The 15,849-nt window shown below is 43.3% G+C and overlaps 1 protein-coding gene across 5 annotated transcripts in view; it reads left to right on the top strand.

Moving 5' to 3' along the window:
- The window catches only part of KLHL3 (kelch like family member 3), a 238,162-nt gene that overhangs the window by 185,134 nt on the left and 37,179 nt on the right, over positions 1 to 15,849 (top strand). For all 5 annotated transcript variants that reach the window (XM_032476820.1, XM_032476819.1, XM_032476817.1 and 2 more), the window contains one exon: positions 3,006 to 3,115. In XM_032476820.1, the coding sequence (XP_032332711.1) occupies positions 3,006 to 3,115 (110 nt within the window). The remainder of the gene's footprint in view (positions 1 to 3,005; positions 3,116 to 15,849) is intronic.

Below are 15,849 nucleotides of genomic sequence, written 5' to 3'. Positions count from 1 at the left end.
GAGGTGGAGCTCGGATTGGAACCCAGGTCTCGTGACCATTAGCCATAGTTTATTACTACATTCTCCCTTAATATGTTGATAGCAAAGCAAAACAAATTTAAAAATCCCCAAACACATATTAAAGGTGGAAGCTGATTCTCAGGGAGGTATATCTTCTGGGAGCAGAGTGGTTCTTTCCATGAAGGGGCTGGGAAGAAGGCTGACTTGAGTACAAAGTCTTGAGGGAACTCGTGTTTCCCAGGAAACTGAGTTAGCCAGAGCATCCTATTCCTGTTTTTTCTACCCCGTTGTTTCTTGAGTGTTGTTAACAGAAAGGGATCTCTGGCTTCCAGACCCTGGTGCTCAGCCCCGTCTCCTCAGCCTAAAGGGGGAAGGGAAGGAGTTTTTGTCTGGACCTCTTTCTTTGTGTCCTCCTGCTCATGTCCTGCAAATCTCCTAAGTCCCGGGGTGCCAGCGCTGGCTGAGAAGTTGCTGCCCAGTACCTCCTTTGTTGCCTCCTCCCCAGCAGATGCTGCTTCCTGGGAGGATTACTGAAGGGATTTCCATGGGAGGTTCCAGATGGGCAAAGAAGCAGCCCACTTCAGAGAGAAGGGACCTAGATTCACATCCTGCAGTGCCCCAGAGCATGCAAGATGGGGAGATATGGGGAGCTGACTACTTTCTGCCTTGGTTTATCTTTGAGAACTTCTGGTTTGTTTACCAATTTACCTAGAGTACACATCACTATGCTTCCATTTTCTTCCTTTTCAAAACCCAAGCTCTTCTACTTTTGACTTTCTGGACTCTGAGGAGGAATTTTTGACAGTTCGGAAGTGTACCTTCTCACCTTCTCCTGTTCTTTTCATTCTTTTCCTGCCTCCAAATGTGAGGTATCTGGTCAACCTGAGATAAAGGTGGGAAGACCAGGTGTGACTCTGGACCACAGAGATGTTGGCACTGGTTTGCCTGACTCTCCCGCTGAGCTCAGCCATGGCTGGTCCACAGAACCTCCACGTCCCACACTTTGTCGCTTTTTCTCTCTGCTGTGTCTTGGGTGTTGCCAACACATTGGGGGACTCTGCTCCAAAGTCTTCTTGGACCAAAAGAATGTATAGGGAGAATTCTGTTACACTCCTAGCCTCCAGGCCGCAAATGAATTCCCATCATCCAAAGAAGATTGTTCACTTGCTTTTATTTAACAACCTTTAGGAATGGACACTGAAAAAAACTTAGTCTTAAATATTCTCATGGTTAGAGAGGTCTTTTGAATGCCTAAAATCTAAACTTTAACTAAAGCCTTTTTTCTGTTGACAGAGAGAGAAGCAAGACCAGCTTCTTATATTATGATAGTTGCTTCCATTCATAAAGGATCTGACTTTTAAATTTGTCCTATGTACAAACATACCTGAGCCTTGGGATGGGTGAGCTTTAACTGCTTTCAGTGATGTCATTAGGCTGGTGGGGAGCAAGGGGGGAGGTCTTTTTGTCTAGTGAGAGATGGAAAAAATTATTTATAATTCAATCTTTGGGATTAAATGTTAATATTAAATATTAACATTTAGGGAACCTGGATGAAGGGTATATGGGAATTCTTTGGATCTGAAATTATTTCAACATAATTAAAAATTATTTTTGTAAGAAATGATTTAAACCTTAGGTTCTTTGTTTGGTTTTTAAGAAGTTGTTGGGTGTGAGAGGAGCTCAGCATGCTCTGATTTTCCTTTCCATCGTGCGACTCCCGCAGAGTTGATGTTTCAGCAGCCTCCTAGGTGTGGAGGAACTCTGAATCTCACTTGAGGGGCCAGCCAGACCAAGTAAGGGTGGCCTAGAATTATCCAAGAAGCTCTCAGGCCAGAGTGGGGCCACCACAGAAGGAAGGGGAGCAGCCTGGAGCCTGGAGGGCAAGGAGCACAGATGCTCCTGGGCCGATGGTGCAGGGTTATGAGAACTGAGGAAGGAGCAAGTTCAGGGGCAAACGACAAAGGATGCTGTGACCCCCTCAGAGCCTGCTGCACCAGGAATTGCCAGCCCCTGGGCTGATTCACCTTGAAACAGCTTGTAAAACATGTTCACTTTTCCTTTCCCATCAGAGCATGGAGGGAGCAAGACACGTGGCTTTTATCTCCATTTTACATATGAGGTTAGTGAGGCCCGGGAAGGTGATGCCACTGGCTCAAGGACACACCTCATAAATGACAAAGCCAGAGTTTGAATCTGGGTTCCTTTTTTTCTAAAGTGCATTCTCTTTCACTGATATTTCACTGCCTCTATAATAGCAGGATAGTGGCCTGGGCGAATGTCAGGGTAGGAATTGTCCTTGGCTCTTCCCTTGCAGGGACCTTGGGCCTGTGGGTTTTATCTCATTCTGGTTCTCCTCCAGTTCTCCCTCATCTTACATCCTCCATGGGCCTTGCTGCCAAGAACCATTCCCAGTGCTGGTAGTGCTGGCCAGGTGGCCGCCACAGCTGGACAGAAGCTTAGTTGGGCCTTCTTGTAAACTAGAGACTCACGATAGCTGGCTTAACTTGGATGAGAAAGGATGACCCCTTCCACCAGCCTTCTAACGTTGGCATCCTACCAGAGCCTCCAGAGACCTCCAGCCACACAGCGATTCTGACCCACTTTTGTTTGGCTGAGCTGCAGGAGGCACCGTTGGCCACTGCCCGCTTGCGCCTTGAGGGAAAATGAGCTCAATTAAGTAGGCAGGCCCCACTGAGGCTTCTCTGCAACGCCATTATTAATCTCACGGAGCATGTAAAAGATACAGCCTCGCATCTCTCTGCCCCATTTTCATCTGTGTTGATGTTCAGGATGGAGGGTCACATGGAGGATGCCTTCTGCTGCTGAATTAAAAGGCTAGTTTCCCTCCAGCCAGAATGGCTGTCTTTCTCTATGCCTTCTGCCTCCCCCAAAGCTCCCAGGACTCCACTGAATCCCACCGACTGTCCTGCCATTGGTTCAGGGAAGGGCTGGGCTGGAGTGTGTTACAACTTTGTTTTCTGAACTTCTGCTTTTTTTTGGAACAGAGCAGCACTTTCCAGAGGTGATGCTGGGGGAAGAATTTCTTAGCCTAAGTCTGGACCAAGTGTGCAGCTTGATATCCAGTGACAAGCTGACTGTTTCTTCAGAAGAGAAGGTATGGCACGGCCCTTTGGGGAAATGGGAGCCTTGCTCGTGAGGTGGTCATGGGAAGGATTTGTGCTTTCATGAGATCTTTTCTGTTTTTCAGAGAAGAAAAGAAAGATCTCATTTTTGTCCCTAAAAAAAAAAAAATGAGGTTTTCTGGCCCATGGCCACTACATTTGCTTTATGGACCCTTTAGAGAAGGAAAAGCAATGATGATAATGATGGTCACAAAGCTGCCTCCATTTCTTTAACATTTGCAATTTTCCAAGCACTGTGCTCAGTGCTGTGTTCCTCAGTTCACTCAGCCTTCACCTTAGCCCCAACAAGCAGGCATCACTGCTGTCCTCACATTACAGATGAGGAGACAGCCTCAGACATGGTAACTAGCTTGTCCAGGGTCATTCAGCTGGTCTGCCTGTCACCTGGTCTCTTTTGAGTATCACTGAACACTTAAGCCAGAGCAGACTTTTGGGGAAAGTCCATTCTAAGAGGGGACTGGAATTTTTACTGATGAGGAAACTGAGGCCCAGAGTAGGAATGGGAAATGGTAAAGTTTTTCAGTGGCCAAGCCAGGACTAGAACCCAGGTATCCTGACACCAAGTCCCCTAACTTGCTGACCACACACTGCTTCCTTTGTGCCGAAAGCTTGACTTCTGCCACTGCTTTAGCTGACCTGTGACTGCTGAGCTGTCCTACCTCCAGGCCTTCCCTTTTGCTGACCCTCTGCTAGGAATATTCTCTACTTCTCTCTTCACCTAGTTGAATCCCCGAACAGTTCAGATTCTTTTTCCACTAGGAAGAATTTATTACAGGAGATACAGACTACCATACTGAAAATAACATAAGCTTTGGTTTTGGCTAGCAGGGTCCAACATCTCATCTCTAATATTTACAAATCAGTTATGTGACCTTTAGACAAGATACTTTGCTTCTCCATCTATTTCATCATCAGTAAAATGTGAATAATAACAGAACATGTTCCACAGAGAAGTTGTGGGGATTGAATGGGGTAAGGTGTGTAACATGCCTGGTATATTACCTGCTACCTGCTAGATGCTCAGTGTTAGCTGAATGATTATTGACCTTGCATCTGGAATTAATCCCCTTCTCTTCTGCGTTCCAGGGTAACACTCACCTTGTTCTGCTTTTTATTGTAGTTATTCTGAGTCGGTCTTACTCTTCCACTCACCCGGTTCCTCACCAGTTCCCTGGTGGTAGGGACCATATCTCACTCACCTCTGAATCCTCAGCGATGCTCATAAATGTTTTTTGAATCATCCCAGTCTACTCTTAGTGTCCAAGCTGGATGCCCTTTCCTGAGGGAATAGTCAAGGAAAAGCCCCTGAGAAGGATTCCATGTAGGCAAAGAGACTGTGTTCAAAGGTCCATGTCCAGGGAATGGGATGAAATTCACAAGCCCCTGCCTGTTGTCCTGCAAAAGTTTGATGAAGAGGAAAAACAGTTGTTGACTGGAACTGTGGGCTGTCCTGAGACTTCAGAGGGATCCCCAGAAGGTGACTGGTGCAAGCTGGACTTTCCATCAGTCTCAGGGGGGTCTCTGCTTCCATTAACTGACGTGAAACAGCCCCTCCAGGGGAAAGCATGCCTCTGGCTAGGCCCCAGGCCCCTTCCTGCCCCAGCCTCAGAAATGGAGGGGCTTCCCCCACTTCTTGCCAAGCCCTGTGTCCCGTCTTTTCTGGACTGTGCTAAAATTGGCACAATTGGAAGGAATGAACTATTCAGTTAATTGGCTGTGTGAATGCTGGGGCAGTTGGCTAGATTGGGGCCTGCTTGAGCATGTCCTAAAGCAGAGTTTGAGAAAATGGAAGCAGGCATATAAGCAGCAGGATTTGGATCAACTAGGGGGTGTTTGGATTGGAGGAGGGGGCCTATTACCTTGAATTCATGCTGGCTCCTCCTGTTCTGAGATCATACATAGTAACTTTTCTTCAGGTGAGGGCTTATCTATGCTTGCTGTGCCAGCACACGGGTGGAGGTGGGTTGTTAGTAGGGAGAGGCATTGTAGTGCTCTGGAAACCACTTGGGTTTTGGATTTAGGCAGACTTGGTTCCATGCTTGGCTTGATGCTTACTGGCTGTATGATCTTGAGAAGTCACTGGTTTCTTTGAACCATAATTTCCTTACCTATAAAATGGAAATACTAAGAATGCCTCCGTTATAGAGTTGTCATGAGGATTAGAGATGATGGGTGAAAAAAAAAAAAACACTTGCAGTGTTTGGCAGGTGCTCAATAAATGGCAGATATCATTGTAATTACCACAATTCTCTATTTTAAGTTACCAACAATAATGGTAATGGTATCGATTTTGCCACTGGTGATGATAAGTTAAACCATGGAGTTAATTGGTTAATTGCATCCTTCCAGAAACAAAGAAACATGACTTAAACATTGTCTGTCATGGTGTTAATTTATTCATATGTGTACTTACGAGTTGCTCTTTTTGTAGAATCAGAGTTTGGAGTGTAGGTATTTTTCACATTATTAAAGTTGTGTATCATATTTGGTTCTCAGAAGTTATGTGTGGCTTCAGACTTACGTGACACTTTTCTAAGAGTAGATTACTTATGATCTTGATTCCTTGGGTATGTTGAAGATTGGCCGTGTAATTTTGAGGTTTTTCCATGAACAGTGGGGTTTGGCCTGCAGTTTCTCTTTGGCGAAACCCATAGTTTTATTTCCCCTTAAAGGATCACATATTGCTGGAAGTTAAATAGTTGGAAGCTTTTGACAATGAAATGTTTATCATTTGAACACTAGCCCTCTAGGCTTTGACGATTCTATGATCTGTTCCCAGAAATTTAGTGATTCCTACTCCCTTTAATTGCATTACTTATGATAGGCCTAATCGTTTGCGTGCACAATAGCTTTTTCTTGCAATATTGCATTGTAGTGAAATTTTTCAAGTGTATTTGAAGTAGTATCAGGGATCTTCGTTTAAGTTAAAATTTGTTGCATTTAATTTGCAGAAAATTTGCAGAACATTTGCAGAAAATTCAACTGAGTCAGCAATCTAATAACTTGTATTCAGCTAAATCTGTACTTGAACAGCAATATCAATTATATTATGACTTATTTCGCTGCCTTCAACCCACAGATTTCTTTCAACGTATACTATAAAATGCAGCCAGATTTCAGACATTAAAATGTGAAAATAATATGCTTCTTAAAATAGAGGAAATGTATTTTACTGTTAATGGTGATTATAAGTGGCTGTGGTGGGACCCAGTAGCTTGCTTGATGGAAGTCTGAGAGTATGGGTTCTGCAGTCAGAATAACTGAATTCGAATCCTGGCTCCACTACTTTAACAAGCTGCATGATCTTGGGCAAGTTATTTATCTCATACCAGAATGTATGCACCATATGCAGTCAGGAATTTTGACTCTGTTATGGTTACTCTTGCTAGAGTGATAGCAGGATTCGTGGCAGACACTAAAAAATGTTTGTTGAATGAATGAATAAAAGAACCGCTCTAAGCCTGAGTTTTCTTATCTGTAAAAGGGGGGTAATGAGAGTGTAGTATCTGTCTTACAGAGTTCTGAGGATGAAGTGAGATGATGCATAAAAAGTGCTTAGTGCACAAGAAGTGTTTGTCACTGTGAGATAGGATTATTGCTGCTATTATTATTATCCTACTAGTACTGCTACTACTACTAGTAGTAACCGTTGTCTGGGGCCTTTCTCCAGGGGACCTTCTTCCTGGAGCCCACGCTGTGCTGAGTGGTTGGTGTAACCTGTGGCTCTGTGCCTAGCACGAGCCGAGAGGGGAGTGATCTCTTGGTCCCCAGCATCCCCAGCACCATCTGGGCCTCTCCCAGGGCTCAGATGTCATTCTTTCTCCAGCAGCACTTGCTTCTGTCTATGCCTTATCTCCTCCACTATGCTCAGGCTTTTTGAGGGCTGTGAGGGTACCTTCGCCACCTCTGTGCCATACATAATCCTGACACGGATCCCTGGGAGGCGCTGGGAGGTGCTCAGCCGACATTCCCTGAGGAAGTGAAGAGGCAGACTGGGGCTGGACTCTACCCTGAGCCAGCTGAGGTTATGGGGATAATTTGAATATTTTTCCAGAGAATAAGGACAAATGTGGGAACTTGAGGTCAGAGGAGGGCATGGATCTTTGCCATTCTTCTCTCTTGTTTTTCCTCCATGCAGTTTTTGTTTGAATATTTCTGTTATTTGAGAGAGAACAAATGGATGTTGTAGGAGTCACAAAATCACGAGTTCTTTTTTTTTTTTTTACTGAGTTATAGTCATTTTACAATGTTGTGTCAAATTCCAGTGTAGAGCACAATTTTTCAGTTATACATGAACATACATACATTCATTGTCACATTTTTTTTTTTTGCTGTGAGCCACCACAAGATCCTGTATATATTTCCCTGTGCTATATAGTATAATCTTGTTTATCTATTCTGCATATGCCTGTCAGTATCTACAAATTTTGAAATCCCAGTCTGTCCCTTCCCAACCCCCACCCCCTTGGCAACCATGTGGTATTCTATGTTTGTATTCTATGAGTCTGTTTCTGTTTTGTATTTATGTGCTTTTTTTTTTTTTTTTTTTTTAGATTCCACATATAAGCGATCTCATATGGTATTTTTCTTTCTCTTTCTGGCTTACTTTACTTAGAATGACATTCTCCAGGCTGGGTAGAACCTTCCTCCCCCTCCTCCTTTCCTACTACCACCCCCCTCCCTGCCCAAGACAGAGGATGGACACAGAGAAGCAAACCCCTCCCCATCACCTGATTCCTACGGGAGGTGTCAGAGCTAATCCTGCGAGCAAATAGCCTGTTTCTTGCATCCTCTTTGAAACACTAATTTTGGCTCTCACCCCAGGCAGCCTCATCACCACAGGCAGGGGGGACGGTGGGGTGGGTAGGGGCAGGGAAAGCAACCTTCCTGGACAGGTACTCTAAGGAGAAGAGATGTGAGTTCTAGTGTAGTTTTGCCATTTAATCCCTGGTTAGTGGACTTTTCTGAATCTTTGCTTTCTTAGCTGGTAAATATGTTTCTACTTCTCAAGAATTCCATGCCTTCTTATGAAACCCTATTGAGGCTTTTTTAGAGTGAGTACTAATGGGGAAATGGCACACATTTTAGATATAGGTCAGGAAGAAACTGGTTAGGTCTCAAAAAATTAGATTAGTGTCAAGCATGTGTTATAATGACAACCAGAGGTTAGTATCTCTCTGAATGATCACATTTTTTAAAAATGTACTGTTAGCTCCTAAAACTGTAATCAGGGGCCACATTCTGATATCTTATATCCTGGAAGGGACTGGACCTTATCTCCTAGGATCACAGTGTTGCATGCCCCACTGTCTGAATTCCTAGCCTCTTCCTGCCAGCTGTGGTGGTGGATGTGGGATACAGGCAGGAGCTCCTTTGCCAGTAGACTGAGTTTGAGTGCTTCCTGCTGAGGCTTTATCCAGTGACTAAGCAAGGACATCCTATGCCTAGGCTGAGCTATGGGCAGCCCTTCCACACTCTGAGGTCAGCATTAGAGTTGCCAACTTCTCAGCCTGCAAACAATGATCTGGCCTGTGCCGCTGCGTCACAGTTACCCTTTTTACTATTCTCTTTTGGAGAGTGCAGTCCAGTTAGCACCTATGGGTGGAATACCACCACACTACAACCAAAAACCTACCCACTGTGAATATTTCACCCATCATTTAAAAAATGATGTTTAATATTGAAATAAGATCAGAGATATGAGCAAATAAAAAGCACACAGCTCAACTTTTAACAAAGTGAAACACCCACTAAGCTAGGATCCAAATCAAGAAACAGAATCCCAGAACTTCTTTCCACTCACTCTGCCCCACTTTAAGAAGCCAAACTCCTGTTCTGACTTCTCATAGGTCAGTTTTTGAACTTTATATAGATGGAGTACTGATGTGTGCATGCTTGCTTTTCTGCCTGACTTCTGCCCTGCATATTGTCTTGCACATCATTTCTAATTCTTACAACTCACAAGGGCATTTTGTAGAGGAGGAAACTAAGGCTTATTAACAATTGATAGCTCCATGGTTTGAAGCTGATTGTGTCCACCTCCCAGGCCCCTGCTCTTTATTAATGAACCCCCACCCCAATGGGGAGACTGAAGCGAGTGACACTTAAGTCATTATTATTTAAGAACTTGCAGTCTAGTGGGCAGACTGAAAACATATATCTATAATATGTACCCAAGAAAAGTAGTTGCCTGTAATCAAAGTTCACGGAAAGCAACCTGCAGTATTTTTATTCCAGATTCTTCGGTGGGGAAGGCCTCCTAGGGAAGGAATATTTGAGCTAAAACTTGGAGAATGAGAGTAGGATTTTGGAAAGTCATTCATGTTGAAATTATATGGAATACAGACATGGTTGTTTGGAACAACTCATTGTGTTTAGGGGATAAGTAACGTATGTGATGAGAATCAAGGGTCTTGAAGGGGATGTGGGAGATGAGGCTGGGAATGGAGTAGGGGTCTATGGAGAGGATTAGGTAGTGAGGGCTTTATTTACGCCCTCAGTATTTATGCAACTATGTGCTGTAAAATCATAATGTTGTGAGATGTTTATAGATTTTAGGTTAAAAAAAAGTTCTCATGTCAGATACATTTAGGGGACAGTGGCTAAACGAAGGAACTGTAGGACCTGTCAGAGCTTTTATGTTAAGGGGCTTTATGACCCTCTAAAGGGAAGTTGAGGTTGTGTATGATGTATTCCCTGGGCTCATTTGGTCCCAGAACCTCTTTACTGCTGAATGTCTCCCAAGGAGTACATTATGGAGAAGTCTTGAGGCCACCTTTCTTTGGCTGCCCCAAATATTCTACAATTTATTGCATCTGTTGATTTTCCTTTTGGCTGTTCATTTTGTTAGTGATCTATAATTTTTTATTGTGAGGCCATCTTCAGAGGATGTTATGTCTATGAGAGTCTGAGTTCCCCTGGGCTGTAAAATGACCCTCGAGGGCAACTTTACTGGTTTGGAAATAGTTTTTATATTTTTGTCTTGACTATCCCTTGTACCACTTGGATAATGTCAGTTCAACCCCTACATCCGTATGTGGCATGAGCCTTGGGTTCTGATTTCTTGAAGATGAAGTTTTTACTCCCCAGGCCATAGGAGATGGCGAGCTTCCTCCCCTCTTCCTACAGCAGATGGTCAGAGCCCATCTAGCCCTGGTTTTACAGCTGTGGCAACACTGTCTGCACGAGCCTGTGGCCTGGATACTCAACCTCATGGGACACCGTTCCTGGACCATTAAAGTCTGTATCTGAATTCTATGGGCCTGTGAGCCGTTTTGGTCTCAGCTTTCATTCTGCTCCCAGACTTGAATCTCTTCTTATTTAAAGTGCTCAGGCATTTACCTCTTGTTTTTGAGTATGGCTCAAATCAGTTTTTTGGTAATGCATCATTTTTCATGTATTTGGAGCTGTAGGGGAAGATGCCTTCTGAGTCAGCTCAGTCTGCATGTTAACTGTAAGGCGTTCTCCATTCTGGTGTGTTGCTTCGATCATTTGTGGGATTAGTGCTACTGAAGTAGTCTCTCAGCTTGGAGGCATTTCTGCCAAACCACTGTGCTTCTGTCCTTTTCCTTATCCTTTTCAGAATTATAGTGAAAGTCTTTTTACTGGATATAGGCAGTAATAGAAAGCTGAAGAGCAATTTCCAGGCAAGGGGATAGTATTGTTTTAGTTTTGTGATCATTTTGGTTTGTTTGAAGTCAGGTATCTGGCAGTGTGCTGTTGCAGGAAGAAAGCTGCACACCCTGTCATTCCTGCTTTGATTAATTTATTCATTCTCTCAAGAAATATTTATTGAGTGCTGTGTGGCAGATAGCATATTAGTCATGAGAGATATTGGTGAACAGATAGACATAAGATCCTTGCCTTCATGGAACTTACAATTCCATGAAGGGAGACAGATCTTATCAGATATGTGCTGATAAAAGAAATTTTCACATATGGAGGTATGGGGAAGTCATTCTGGCCTATACATGAGTTAACTTGAATTTTATGCTAACTAAAACAGCCTATTTGTGGCCTATCAAACATATATGGCACATCTGCTTTAATTATTATTGACCAGAAGTAAAGAATGTCCATGTTAAAAATAAAGATTGAATGCCCCTCTCCTGGGACGCCAGTGCTAGCACTCCTTTGGTGATAAGACTCCCTTCCCAGGTGCGAAGGCCATACTGTATGTGCTGTACGTGTGTGTGCTGGGCTTTTTTTTTTTTAAACTTGAGGAAATGGATCTGTGACTAGTTTAATGTTCTTTGTTCTGACAAGATATAAAACTATGCCGAAAACCCAGCTTCTCGAGAGCAGTTTCTCAGAGTCATCTGGGAAGTGGGCTTCCAGGCTAGTCCTCAGTTTGGCTCAAATAAAACTCTTCTAGTCTTATTGTTGATTGTCCATTGATTATTTCTGTTGACAGTATACTCACGACTATATGTAGCTGCAGACAGTGAACTGTGCTATGGGGGAAACGTACAGAATGCTTTGAAAGAGCCAATTGAAAGCAGTGATTCTGAGTGTTGTCCTGACATCATAGCTGGGGAATACTGGACAGACTGCTTCCCCACTTTCTGCCTCACTTTTCCTTTTCGTCAGGGACTCTAGCTGTTTCACAGGGCGCTGGTGGTTCTGAAATGAAGCCACTATAAGAAAGAGCTTTTTAAGTGCCATTGAAACTTCTTAAGATGCTGATGCTGTCAGAGAGATGAGGGCAACTGGATGAGGTTTCCTAGAGTCTGGGGCGCCTTCAGACCAGTGGTAGGCTGGTCAGTGTTTAACCACTGGCTCTCCAAAAAATAATTTTCAAAGACCCGATTTGCTGGCTGATTCATTTGCTAATTTCCGTGGTGTTAATACTTCCACTAAGGCTAATTTCAAACTAGCAGAGTAATGTCATTGAATGCTGAGTTGGGCAGAAACATTCACGGTAAGTTCCATCTCCAGCATGTGACTGCTCCAGCTGTGCTCTGTATTGTGTGTGACAGTGCGGTGGGAGTATGGTTAGCATCTCTTGTTGAGTTACGGTTTGAGAAACAACAACAGAAATCTGATAGAAGCATTCTTGTGTCTGGAAGTGCTGTCTGGTCTTTTTAAATAAAATAATTGATTTTATTTTATTAAGATTCTAAAATTTTTTATTGAAATACAGTTGACATATAGTATTATTAGTTTCAGGTGTACAGCATGGTGATTCAACATTTAAATACATTATGAAATGATCACCACAGTAAATCTAATAACCATCTCTCCCCAAAGTTATTACAGTAAGATTGACCATATTCCTTATGCTGTATATTACATCCCTATGACTTACTTATTTTATAACTGAAAGTTTGTACCTTTTGTTCCCTTTACCTATTTTGTCCATCCCCCCACCTCCCTTCCCTCTGGCAACTATCTGCTTATTCCCTGTATCTGTGAGTCTGTTTTATTTTTCTTTGTTGGTTTGTTTGTTTTGCTTTTTAGATTCCACATATACGTGAGATGATATGGTATTTGTTTTTCTCTGTCTGACTTACTTCACTAAGCATAATACCCTCTAGATCCATTCATGTCATCACAGGCATGATTTCATTCTTTTTTATTGCTGAGTAATATTCCAGAGAGAGAGAGAGAGAGAGAGAGAGAGTGTGTATTACATTAGAGGTGCTGTCTTCTTGATTTAAAATTATGGCAGTGTATTTGGTAAATGCTATTGGCTCAGTCCCTGGAAAAGAAAAATATACTGAGGGGATGTCCTAAGAGGGCATGGAAGATGTAATTAGGATTTTGCATTTAGGCATGTAGTTTCTCAGCAGCAGTCTCTTCAGGTTTTTCAATTACTCATGCCTCTGATATGCAGTATTGCATAATGTTAAACTTAGGTTTTTGGAACTAGAGGTGAGTTTACATCTCAGATCCACTACTTCCTGGCAGAGTGATCTTGGACCAGTTACTGACATCTCTGAGGCTATTTCTTTATCTGTAAAATGTGAGCAATGGTACCTACTTCACAGACTTTTTGGTGGATTAAATGAGGTCAGGCATGTAAAATGCCTAGCACTGTGCCTGTTGTTATTGCTGAAGTTAGTCCTTCTCAAATCTCAAGTAACAAATCTGGTCCATGTAGAAATCTGGGTTTTCCCCTGATGTTCTCAAAATTGGCTTATTTTCCCCTGTCGTGTATTTTGCTGAGAAGCACCCTTAACTGGACCTTTCCCCTTGCCAAGTCCCCACCCTGCCTATTTTGAGTCCCCTCCTCGATTCTCAGAACACATTTTGAGAGCAGGCATAAGTGCCCCAGGGCCGCCCCTTCCACCCCGTGAGCAGGTACAGTCTGGTTTGGCAGCCCCTAGAACTCAGAGGTTGGCGGAGAAGGATTGAGTTCATCTGAGGGTCTCTGGCCAAGGCTGGTGCTTACATTGGAAGTGTGAGCCGAGGACTGTGAAATCCAATTTTCTGCATCTCCTTTCCACACAGCAGCCTTGTGGCACTCAAGAGATTGGTTCTGGAACATGAAGCAGTGAGGAAAGCGCTGTTTCTTTGTCTAAAAGTGAAATCCTAAGCATGCCTTGCGGGCAGCTGAGTATTTCCTCGTGGGGCCCATGAAAAGTATTTTCATCTAAGTAGACGTCACCCTGTCCCATGATTGAAGCCACAGATTCTCTGCTTAGATTTTACAGACCATGGGTTGACACAGTCTTCCCATAAAGAGGTGGATAGTAAATACTTTAGGCTTTGTGGGCCACAGAGTCTCAATTCAACTCTGCTATTGCATGCAAAAGCAGCCATCGATGATTTGTAATGAGTCAGCGTGGCTGTGTTCCAGTAAAATTTTATTTACAAAAACAGGTGCATGTAGCCTGTGGGCTGAGGTTTGCCAACTGCGCAGCTACCGAGAATAACGGGAAAGAGCCTGAGCCCTGGAGATGGGTTTATGGGGACCCAGCACTGCTGCTTTCTGGCCCTGGACTTGCGAGTCATTCATTAAAGGGCAGCAATGTCTCCTCACCGGCTCTCAGGAGAGTCCAGGGCGATGGTATCTGTGGGCCCCACATGTGGGGAATACCAGCTCCCCGTTAGCCTTGGCCGGCCCTTTGATGGGAGGGGCTGTTGGGATGATTTTAGGCACTTGGGCTAGTTGGGAGTTTATTTGCTTATTTTCCAAGCATGAAGTCTAAATGAAAAAAATCCGCGGCCTTCCCTAGCTGCCAAGAAGGTCACCGTTGCTGCTGAATACCGTGGCTTTCACAGCTGAGTAGGTAAACAGTGCAACTGAGTGGAACCAGTTAGACAAGTCAAGCCAAAAAGAAAGATAAGATTACATATCGACTTCATTAGACTCAACCTGCTTTGCAGCTTTTATAATAAAGACTAAGCTGGTTGACGGGGAAGGGCATGATCTGTAAATCCCACCTCGTCGAGGACTTGTGGCTCATTCTTTAGGAAGGCTTTCTCAACCAGCCATGTGCTCTGTGCCTGGCATTGTGCTAAGTGGCAGGAAGTGCAGAGACAGAGCTGGTACACTTCTCACCTTGCAAGGCTTACTGTCTAGTCAAGGGAAGTAGAAAGAAGTGTGGGCAACCACAGTGCAAGGCAGAACAGGACCTGCTGTCCACCACCTAACCCAGCAAAGCCAGACTTCTCCAGCATCCTTTGGTCTGTGGCCCGGGTTTGCTCTCCCCACCAAGAATCCAGCCTCAGCCCTGCTCTCTGTTCCAGGCTGCTTGCAGGCTTATTCTGAACTCATTTTTCTGTCCATTCATTAAAATGTATTTGAGTGTGTACGTGTTATGTACCAGCAAGTAAGACTAGGTCCTCGGTCTCATGGATCTTAAGGGCAATTGAAGAAACTTGCAGCTGTTTACAAAATAATGGGATGAGGGTGAGAGACATAGCTCTAAGAGAGTTAAAAAAATGAACTACACGGGGAGGACTTCCATGGTGTGTGTGTTTATGTTTGTACACATGTAAGTTATTTTAGACAGAAATGGGTGCAGATTGTACACGCATTATCTTCTTTTCCTTTTGTTCCATTCCATTCATTTCTCTTCCCTTCTCTTTCCCTTCTGATTGACTCCTTCCTGGTATCTCGTCCAATTCGAGCATGCCCAGCCTGACTTCAGGATATCCTTAGGAAATAGGGTCAAAGCATCATTAGCATATCAATACACACAAAAATATAGTTAGGGTAAGAAAAATTGGAGGTTTTTTACCCACCCTGGGAGCTACAGCTCTGATTTCAATTTGTGAATTGTGAAATTGTAAATTTTATTGTAGTATTTGCCTTTTCTTTTCGGATTTCTTTTCTTCTCCCCTCCACTTTTTATTTTGAAAAATTCCAAACCTATAGTAGAGTTTGAAGGCATGAACATTCATATCCTCTTTACCTGAAGTCACCACTTGTTAACATTTTGCTTCAACTTGCTTTCTCTCTCCGTAGTTAATCTTTTATTTTGCTGAACCATTTGACAGTAAATTGAAGATGTCATGACACTTCACCCCTACATATTTTAGTATACACCTCCTAAGAACAAGGAAATTCTTTTCTAGCCATAAAACTATTATCATACCAAAGAAATGTAACACTGATGTAATAATATTACCTAAGATACAGCCAGCATTCAAATTTCCTAAGTCTCAAGATAGTCGTTTATAAGTTGTTGCTTTTTAATCCATGATTCAAATAAGGATCATGACTTGCATTTAGTTCTCATGTCTCTGAATTCCCTTA

This window comes from Camelus ferus, chromosome 3 (assembly GCF_009834535.1).
Source record: "Camelus ferus isolate YT-003-E chromosome 3, BCGSAC_Cfer_1.0, whole genome shotgun sequence".
NCBI lineage: Eukaryota > Metazoa > Chordata > Mammalia > Artiodactyla > Camelidae > Camelus > Camelus ferus.
This window is presented reverse-complemented; position numbering and strand designations above follow the sequence as displayed.